Raw genomic sequence first — 10,713 nt, forward strand, 5'->3', positions numbered from 1 at the left:
AAGGGCGAGTTTCCCTTAGAAAGGCTATTACATGAAGTGAAGAGACACTATTCATATCAGAAGAATATGCCGGTGTCCATTACACACACACACACACACACACACACACACACACACACACACCTCACAGATCTCTGAGGTGAAATAATGTGTGTCTCTCTTTGCCCTCTTCACCGAGAACCACCCGCGTCCAGAACGTCAGAACGTGTTGACGCATTATTTACATGTTTGTTTGTTCTCCGACAAGCTGTCTGGGTGTTGTTAACGTTGATATTGATCAAAATCACCAACTGCGATGGATTCCGCCTGGCAGCGCCATCAATGAGGTCCAAACGTGCCAGCTGAATCCAGGCCAGAGGGAGGAGGCTAATGTCTGCTTTAACATCACCGCCAGCTCAGAGAGAGGGTTAGGTAGCGGGCTAACGCCTGGGTTAACAGCACTGCCAGATCACATGCTCAGAGACAGACCTGATGAAGTGTAATGAAAAGGTTTGATATCCTCAGAGAAACCTTAAAGGGGATTGAGTTTCTTTGTTGAAGACCTTTGCAGTTTTACTTTTATCAGGTCAGCTGGCAGGTGGAAGTGTGACATCTGGACAGAGAGAGTGATCTATACGTTACTTCTGCTGCCAACGAATGCACGACAGACAGGAAGGTTAGACTGGCTGTAGGGTGTAGACGTGGGCCGATGCCAAGCCACGTACCTCCAGTTGGAGGGGTGTAATGTCTGTTTTTACACCGCTGCCAACAGAGATGTAAGTGCGATTCCCAAAGGCCTGTTTGAATCCCTCTTCTTTTCAGTTCAGTTACAAAAGAAAGTAAAAGCTAAAAAGAAGGGTCACGTCAGCCAGTCATTCCTTTTGAATACAGTGTTCTTCTTTTGCCACAAGTGAGAGACCATTTGAAGTCCAAAAATTGTGTATTTCCTGATTTATTTAATTGCCTCCACTGCTTTACCAGCTAGCTCCCGGCCACACTGCCTGCTTGAGCACTTGTGTGTGTGTGTGTGTGTGTGCGTTGCGGAACCTCTTGCTTTTTATTTCGGCGCCCGTGTTAACGGTTTAGAGCAGCATGAGCGACGTTCACTGCAAAAATAGACAATGAAAATGATCTTTTGACAGTATATTGACATCATACCAGCAACATTACTACAGTTTTGAAGTCTATATCTGCAGAACATATCACAGAACATTACATTTATTTTGAACACTTGCTCATTCCATTTCAAAATAAAATCCCTCCGGCTTCTTTCCCTTCATTTGTTGACAAAAAGCTTTTATTCTGAAATATTTGCAGGACAGTGTTGAGGAAAAAATCTGTGACTCACTCGACTCTTTAAATTAATAAAGCACTTTCTTTTAATTCGGGCATGTTATTTACAAATGAGCAAACACTTCTTAACTTTTTTTTCATCATACGGACATGAAGATCAGTTGTGCTATTTAAAGTTGCCGTTGGTACGATTGAGAAGAGATTAGACTTTGCTTGAGAAATTATAAGATTGCACTTCCAGGTCCCTCCCTCTCCACTGGGATGTTTACGCTTGTTTTATCTCGGGCTTGGTTTAACTCTTTCTTTTCAGGAGGCTTTTCGTCGTTGGTCTTCTTCTGTTTACTTGTCTTTGCAGTGTACGCTGTTGTTGACAAAGGAGCGATAGGCAGTTCTTTCATTGCTGGTGGTTGTTTCTCAGCCATTACCATGAAGATATTGAGCTTGACTGAGTGAGAGCATGTGTAGGGGAGGAGGAGCCGCACAGCGTTTGCATGAGCAGTGCTTGGTACTGCGTCAAGGGCCTTTCACACAGAACTCGGCAACGGCGCCACTGCACTCTGAAAGACATTATTTCTTATAGCTTGCCCGGCGCCATGAAGGCTTTTTTGCTGCACCGAGCGAGGCGTTTAATACACAAAGCGAGCAGATTGTTCTTTGGGCGCAGCACAAACGGTGTCCTGTGTGAAAGGCCCTTTAGACTCCTCCTGGCTCTGATTGGTTGTTTTCGCTATAGGAGGAACAGATTATAGTCTCATGTAGTACTGTCGGGATATAGTGACAGATACAGCAAATCTAACATCTAGTTGTTTTTTTTATAAAAGTTACCTATACTGAATCTTCTAAGTGACATTTCAAGAGAGAAGAAAGTACCATGAGGTTTCATTTGTAGGTCAGAGTCGTTTATTAACTTTAGCTCAGATGTTAAGCTTGTGATAATTGTTAGAATTTGATACATTTGACATGAACTGTGTTCGCAGAGCAGCCGTTTAGTAAAAGTGACTGTCGGGGAGGAACTTCATAGCCTGAGGTGAAGCTATTAACCTGACAACTAGCTAGACCTGGGCTAAGCTAGTCTGGAACCTTGTTTATGAAACCGAATTTCCAATAAGTCATGCATAAGACGTTGTGATTTATGAAATGTATATCTATTAGAAATAGCCTCTTTTACCTATTCAAGACTTTATAAGATGATGGTCAGTAAAAATGGTCAGGAACGTTCATTTACGCACACATTCGCTCTTCTTGTGATGTTTAGATAAGGCTTAGGCCTGGTGTGAATTGGGTCACAGTGGTTTGTCATTTTTGAAACTTGTGTCCCCTGAAAAGAACTTTAGGAGACACTTTTAGTTTTACCTCCAGGTAAAGTGGTTTAGTGTACAGTATATAATCTGACTTAACTGCTGGTTTGTACAATATTATTAAAACAGAAAGAAATTATGATAAAAACTACAACAAAAAGAAGCACCTGAGTTGTAAATAAGCAGATTCATCCTTAAACTCTCACTTTTAGAACTGACTAAACAAACTTTAAAGAAAATGATGATGATTTGATCACAGCGTTCCTTTTTGCCTTGACTGTGATATCATCCTGATAACACGCTCTGAAATGTCCTGATATAGAAAATAATGGACTCTTCTCCTTCTCATCTCTCGCAGCTCATCACATATTTCCCCTTATGTCAAACCCAGATGGTTGAATTCAGTCTCAAGTTGCTTGAAAGTGTCGACAATGAAAGCAATTTCACGGCAGGCAAAGGCAAAAGTGAGATTCGTCTGCTTTAATGACCGTCAACCTCTAAAAACATTTAGTGTATCGACCACAGAAGGACGTCACGTCGCCATCAAAGCCAAGACAACTTGGTCCACATTCAAACTCCCTTCATTTCAGAACTTTTCTTGTCCCCCTGTTTTTCATTTTCTCGTCAGCGAAGGAACATAATCAAACACGTTTTTTGTATTTCATTTTGGACCGGGCCGTACAAAGAGGTGGTCTGATCTCTCTATTTGTGTTGTCTGTTCTTGGCTTCAGTCGTGGCTCTCTCTCCTCACGACCATGTTTCACTTTGTCGCCCGACTCTCCCCGCTGAGAGGGGACTGTCACCCAGCGCTGTGCCAGACCCCGAGCTGGCTCTCACACACACACACACACACACACACACACACACACACACACACACACACACACTCACACACGCACACACACAATCTTCTCTCCGTCTCCCATATTTAAGAGGGAAAAAAAAAAGTTCTCCTGCTCAGTTTTTCCCTGTGTCATCTTGCTGAGAGACACGTTCCTCCGGGCAGATTTGAAGCATGTGGTGGCCAGAGATTTAGATAGATATATCTCTCCCATTAACATCTGCTCCCCTGGCCTGCTCTGCTCTTTCCAGAAGGCCACCACACACACACACACCCACACATACATATACACGCACACACACGCTGCGGTTCATCCATGGTCGACAATCAAGGACAGTTGGTTTTGAGCAGTGTCAGGACAGTTAGACTCTCACGGGGAGTCTCCAAACTACAGGCGACTGGCACACAGACAAACACTCAGAGAGCACATTTACGGCCAAACACTGAACGCCATCTGTCAGTCACTGTAGGAGGATATTACTGCTCTCACACACACACACACACATGCAGGCACTTTCTGTCTGGCTGAATCTGTGTTTATTACACCAAATTTCACACCAAAACTGGCTTGTGTGTGTGTGTGTGTGTGTGTGTGTGTGTGGACGAATGAAAGTGCGAGTGTGTGTATTTCTGTGCGCACTGGTTTGTCTTCTTGTGCATATTTTGCCTGCTGTGTAAACACAGCATGTCTGTTTTGTCAGGAAGGTTGTCTGTGTGTTGTATTTTCTTCATTTTACAGGCCCATAATTAATAATATTGACAGTGATCGTGCTCACGTGGTAATTAACTGGAGGGAGAACTCAGATGTTTTACCAGTAAAAGTTAATTTACTTTATTACAAGTAAAAGTCCTGTATTCAAAAAAGTATTATCAGCAAATTATACTTACAGTATCAAAAGTAAAAGTTTTCATGATGATATATTTATTAGAAATATGATATTTAGGGATGCAACTTATTAATATATTTTTTTCTGATGAGTCTTCTGTATTTTTCAATTAGTTGGTTAATTTTTTTAGTATGTAAAAATGTTACAAAAAGCAACAATTTCCACAAAATACATGAAATTGACCAAAGGTGAGCTGTTTCTTGTTTTGGTCGACAAGAAGAAAAACGATTAACAGTTGTATAAAATTCAAAAAGCACCAAATACTCACGAACAGTTATTCATTCATTCACTTTTATGAAGTGTTTGATGAATATTCTGTCAACTGACCAATTATTATTATTGATGCATGCAATGTGTCAGCATTTCAATGCTGCAGTTGATCAAGGAGGTAGTTCCATCTGTTTTTCTAAACTGTGAGGCAGTGCTGGAATATAAATAAGTTTTTATCAGAATGAAAAGTATAAAATGTACTTCTGAAATGTAGTATAATAGTAGTATAACATAAAATACTAAAGTAAATTACCTCAGAATTGTACTTAAATACAGTACTTGAGTAAATGTACTTGATTGTTTAGGTCTGAAATGACTTATTGTTTCATAAAAGACTTTTACAGATGGGAGCTTTATTTGAATTTTATGGTAAGAATAACACCTTATTAAATCAAGTTAATTTTTTCCCATTGTGTTTGAAAGCCCCATCATGACAGATGATACAACCAGCCCCAAACAATAACGCACATGGATGTCATTCTGCAGCCCCATCCTCTCACTTCCCGCGACCCTGCATGGACAAAGGGAAGTGTCAACACCACCTCTCTAAATGCACAATTAACATGCAAATGAGCTCAGTCGCTAATGGCGATGGCAAAGCGCTCTTATGATGGAAATATGCTTTCTGTTTTGGCAGTATGGGTTAAACATTAGTCCGTTGAATCAGCTGAGGACAGGAGGGCAGAGGACCCCGGGGCTTCCCTCAGGGTAGGAAGAGAGAGAGAGTGATAGAGAGAGCTGCACACAGAGAGGGAATGGCCTCTGCACCTGCTTCACTGACTATGAAGCCACAACACACACACACACACACGCACACACACACACACACACACACACACACACACACACACACACACACACAGAGCACGACCAGGCCGTTATAATCAGCCTCGTTCAAGCTGTCAGCCCGGTCAATAACTTATCCCCTCAGCTGCTTTTGTTCTAGCAGCAGCTCGGCTGATGCGGCCGCTGCCCCTTATTCAACTGAAATTTATTTTCAATTGCTGCCCTCGGGCTCCGGCCCTGCTGAAGCACGTTGACCGAGCAAATAAACAAACCAGCAGTTCACCGCTACACACTTCAGGCAGGACTCTTCAGATTGAACGCAGCGACAGTCGGCGATTGCCAAATGAGATGTTTGCACAAACTCATCGTTATAAAAGCGTGAAATGCCCTTACTGTTTGTACATGTCTGACTAAAAGTCTTATGTTTGCAGCTTTGCAATGTGCGATGGAGCTGGCAAACATATCCGTTTAATTAAAACAACGTCACAGATCTCAGGTTTTGAAGTCAGATTTTTGGAAAAGGCAGCTCGATCACAAGGAGTCTGAGAGCATTTGTTGCCTTGTTAGCATCTGTGTCCAAAGGCCTGTTAGTGTGTGTGTGTGTGTGTGTGTGTGTGTGTGTGTGTGTGTGTGTGTGTGTGTGTGTGTGTGTGTGTGTGTGCGTGCGTGTGTGTGTGAGAGTGTGTATATGTAGAGGCTGCACAAAGCAGCGTTGCTCTAAGTGATGAACCTCGAGTGCTTCCCAGTAACAGGTGTGTGCTCTGTAAAAGGACCGGTCGTTTGTCAAGCCTCGTGAAAAGAGGAGCTGATGTCCACGAGTCCATTCGGTCATCGCTGACCAGCCTGAAAACCAAAACGCAGGCAGTATTATTCATAAATGGACTATAGACGGTTCTGTTTTAAATCTGAACAGTTTAATAGACTGTTTACAATGTACTACAATATGTTCTTATGTCTGTGATGGTTTTGTTATCAGTATGCTGTGTTGTGTTTTTGCACAATGAGCTCACCAAGGCAGGTGTTGTAATGGCAATAAAGTTAACTCAACTCATTTATTTTGGCTTATTTATTCATGTATTCACTCGTGATCCATCTTTGAGGTTTTGATGCAAAATAAGTGGAAAGAAAAAGACAGAGAAAAATCTAGAAGTGACAAATACGTGCTAAAAATGCTTCTTCTGTTAAACTGCAACTGGTAATAAAATACCTCAAATACCTGTGAAACAACAACATATCCCTGCATTTAATAGCTGTTTCTCACAGAGTATATTAAAAAGGAAATAGAGGCTGTTTTGTACTTGGTTTCATTTGTTTTGTTGCATCATTATGATCAACTTTCCGTCTTTGCTTGGCGTCCCTTTTGAAAAGGAATAATCTGAGTCTCAGTGGGATTATAGGTAGAAGTAAATACGAGACTAATGAGTAATACTTTTTGTGAACCCTGCCTGGAAGATAATCCCCATCATTATAATAAACACAGTGGCAGGAAAAAAAAAGACATAATTCAATCGTTTGCAAGAGTTTGATTGCTTGTTCATTTAGTCGTAGGCTTTTAGCTTAATTACAGTAGAAAAATCTTAAATTTCAGAGTGCATGCCAGTAGCAATAAATTCTCCTGTTGCCATATGGTCATCGACCAAACTGCAAGATGTACACCCCCAGAATGAAAACAGAAAAGACAGTGATTTACATTTGTCTTGTGCGTGTTATTTGCATGTGCATGAGTGTTTTGTGCGTTATGTTGTGGTTTACTTACAAATGATCCCCCTCCATGAATGTAACAGTGCTTTATGGCAGCAGCAGCAGCAGCAGTTGTCTCTGCTTTGCTCAGCTCCTAATTAGCCAGAATTAAGAAGTATTTCTCGGCCCATTGAGGAGTCCATTTCCTTTGAAATCGGAGCATAATAAACCTTAAGTAATTACCCCAACTCATGACTATTAACTCGCAAACCGCCAGCTTCCCTTGACAACATCCTCCTCAGTGTTGTGTGGTTAAAAGGCCATTGCAGCTACCCAGCTATTTACATCCCATCTGGCAGCCCGCGAGGGACAGACAGGCTATACTCATTCCTAAAGACAAAAACGAAGAAGTGTAAAATGAACTCTTTCACTCTTTCTCAACTTAGCCACAGAACTTGTGTTTTCTTCCCTCCAAAATAAGTTACAAAAGGGCTTCATCGTCTCCTTTTCTTTTTCTCTCTTTCTTTATTTCTTTTTTTTTTTTAATCCACACACACTCATTTGCATGCGCCGAGGCCGAGGTGGGGGTCTGAATGTATAATCTTCTTGCATTTAGTAGCCTGTAATCCCGACGCCTTTCTGTGATGTGATTTTCTCCTCTTGGTCCCCCATGAACAATTAACTTGTAATCTCCACAAACATACATTCTGTCGCTGCAGAGATGAGACGGTGAAACACCCAAGGGACCCGGCGGACAAACTGCTCCGCGCTCCCCGAGGCGGATCACTTTCTAGCTGCTACATGGAACAATTCAACTGGGCTCCATTAGGATGCAGCCAAGTCCCCTCATTTCATCCTCCTTTCCCCTCTCTTTAACATTTGTGCGAGCTGCTCGGAAATGTTAAATAAATGCAGCCCGACCATGACCGTGTTTTAACTCATCAGCTGCTGTTTTTGTGCACAGAGGAGAAATAAAAGTACAAGTTGACATCATATCAGATTTTAAATTGTTTTAAAGTGGCTTGTGGTTGCAGGGAAACGACGCTTTCGGGCTTTCTTCACTTAATTTTAGTGTGTCCAAATATAATAATAATAATAATAATAATATTAATTGTAATAGACAGACACATATCCTTAAAGTTCTGCTATTCTCATTTTTACCCATTAAAAATTACATTTCCGTTAGAATAATTTAAGGGTACATTTAGTGCACTCGCTTGTAGTTTCACTTTTACATATTTGATCGATAATCAACATATTTCACCGATTTATTGTAAAATTATACTGTATTCTGCTAAATGTATTTATCTTCATTTATTTCAATGAACGTTTAGTAGAACTACAGAGTTTGTGAAAGTTCTTTTTTAAGTTCTTTTTTTCAACAGAGGCCTTGCTGTAGTTTGAAATCTCACACAGAAATATTTTAAATTGTTTTTACAACTGAAAAATGTGACAGAATTTAATATGATTTGGATGAAATAAAGGAATCTATTTTGGGGGATAAACGTTTGCTTTTATCTGAAAATAAAAATATGTTTGGAGGCTATGAGCTGTCAATGTGCACCTATTAAAAAATAAGTAAATTAACAAGTTAAAATACCTATAATAGACTTCAGGAAGTGTAAATTGTCGATATGACAAATATTGTTAGTGAGTGTTTAAGAGTGACATTTAAAACAAAAAGGAGAAACAGTGAGATATGATCCATAATTTCAGTTTTATTGAAATGTCATCCAGGGACGCTGGGTGATAATAAATATTTCATCAATCATCAACAATGTACAAAAATAAAGACACAGGGTCTCTGGCATAACAAATTCAGTTCAGCAAAAACAATCATGCTGTGATAATTACACCATCATGCAAAAAAAAGAGAAGAAATAAAAAAACAAATGGACATCCAGTGAGCCACGAAATAAAAATAAATCTAAAGAATTTTAAAACAAATTTCCGCGGTGGCAGAGTCATTTTAGCCAAACACATGAATGTCATTATGTTCATTTACAACTCAAGTTTAAAATCCTTGGTACAAGGCACAGAGAGCATTCTTCGTTTTCACAAAATAACGCCTGATACAAAAAAAAGGTCAAATGAAATCAACATGTCCATGCAGCCTCCTTCACCTTTCACATTGTGGCGTGAAACTAAAACTCAGTCAGTCACGAGAGGATCGTGGCATCTTGTTGCATGACGCACAACTTTTTCTTTTTACCTCCAATTGGAAAATTCATCAGTCTTTATAAGTCCTTGTTACAAGGAGGAAAATAACGGGTTTTTTTTTTCTCATACGCCCAACAAGAAAACAGACTAAACAACAACATGCACAAGTGATGCCAACTCCACCCTCATGCCCTGAATTCTCTATTTACAAACATGGTTACATCTCTCAGTCTCCGCGTGTCTGTCAGACCATCATTTCATCAGGTCCTTGCCCTCCACTGTGAGTCTCGTGAGGCCGGCGGTGCTGATGGGGATGTGTGGAGGAGGGGGCATCTGGCAGATGGGGCAGGGACACGGCAGTCCGGCCCAATGCGGGAAGCCGGGGCCCAGCTGCAGGGGCTGGGGCGCAGCCGGGGAGCCCTTCATCAGGGCGTGGGGTGCTCGGATGGACGTGAGTCCCGGCAGCGCGCTCGACAGCGTGGAGGACGTGGAGGTTGTCAGCCCGCTCCCGAGGAGAGGGTGCACCTGGTGCGCGGCGGCGGCGGCAGCGGCAGCGGCTGCAGCGGCGGGGCCCCCGGAGTGTCCACCTGCACCGGCGGCGTGCGCCACGGGGCCGCAGTGGAAAGCTGAGTTGTGCCCTCCGTAAATGTCCCCCACCAGCCGCTTCATTTCGTCCAAGGAGCTGTTGAGCATCAGGATGTAGTTCCTGGCGAGAAGCAGCGTGGCGATCTTAGACAACTTCCGCACCGAGGGCCCGTGCGCGTAGGGCATCACCTCGCGCAAGCCGTCCATGGCCAGGTTGAGGTCGTGCATGCGCTTCCGCTCCCGGCCGTTAATCTTGAGACGGAGGTGGTACATTTCCTCCTCGGTGACTTGTTTCTTCAGTTTGAACTTGTCTCTGCTGCTGCTGCTGCTGCTGCTGCTACTGCTGCTGCTTCCTACTGACTTGGGGTCTCCAGACCTCAGGAGATCGCTGGCGCTCAGCTTCTGGCGCAGCTCTGCGCTCTGCGTAGATGAGGACACGGAGGAGCCAACGTGGTGATGATGGTGGTGCGGATGGTGGTCTCTGAGAGACATGACGTCCATGTCCGGCGAAGAGGCTCTGCTGCTCGGGCTGGAGTCTGAATTCATTTTATGGGTTCGCTTCCGAGGTTGCTGGGTAGGAGGTCGCTGCTGGCTTCCTCCCTCTCTCTCTCTCTCTCTCTCTCTCTCTCTCTCTCTCTCTCTCTCTCTCTCTCTCTCTCTCTCTCTCTCCTCTCTCTCTTTTTCTCTCTCTCTCTCTGTCACTTCTTCTCTCTCTCTCTTTTTACTCCCTCTCTCTTTCTGGAGCCTTCAGTCGCTCTGGTCACCTGATGTTGTCTGTATCCCTCCTGTCCCACGCTTCTGCCCCTCTTATCACATCGGTGTCCACTTTGCCTCTGCCGACTTGCTCTCTTTTCTCTCTGTGTGTGTGTCTCTGTGTCTCTGCGGCGAGGAGGACACTGATAGAGGCTATATATACACGCGGGGAAACAAAAGC

The 10,713-nt window shown here is 42.8% G+C and overlaps 1 protein-coding gene across 1 annotated transcript; it reads right to left on the reverse strand.

Annotated features, from left to right (window-relative positions):
- Positions 1-9,107: 9,107 nt before the first annotated feature.
- Positions 9,108-10,325, reverse strand: olig3 (oligodendrocyte transcription factor 3). The gene has a single exon (XM_068716994.1). The coding sequence runs from the start codon at positions 10,323-10,325 to the stop codon at positions 9,447-9,449; it is 879 nt and encodes a 292-aa protein (XP_068573095.1). The 3' UTR covers positions 9,108-9,446.
- Positions 10,326-10,713: the final 388 nt, after the last annotated feature.

This window comes from Cebidichthys violaceus, unplaced genomic scaffold, assembly GCF_023349555.1.
Source record: "Cebidichthys violaceus isolate CVI_PGR_0920_01 unplaced genomic scaffold, fCebVio1.0.p SCAF_10, whole genome shotgun sequence".
Taxonomy (NCBI): domain Eukaryota; kingdom Metazoa; phylum Chordata; class Actinopteri; order Perciformes; family Stichaeidae; genus Cebidichthys; species Cebidichthys violaceus.

Bases quoted from the DNA above. Each gene is read 5' to 3' on its own strand.
- olig3 (XM_068716994.1), bottom strand. From the start codon at position 10,325: ATGAATTCAGACTCCAGCCCGAGCAGCAGAGCCTCTTCGCCGGACATG.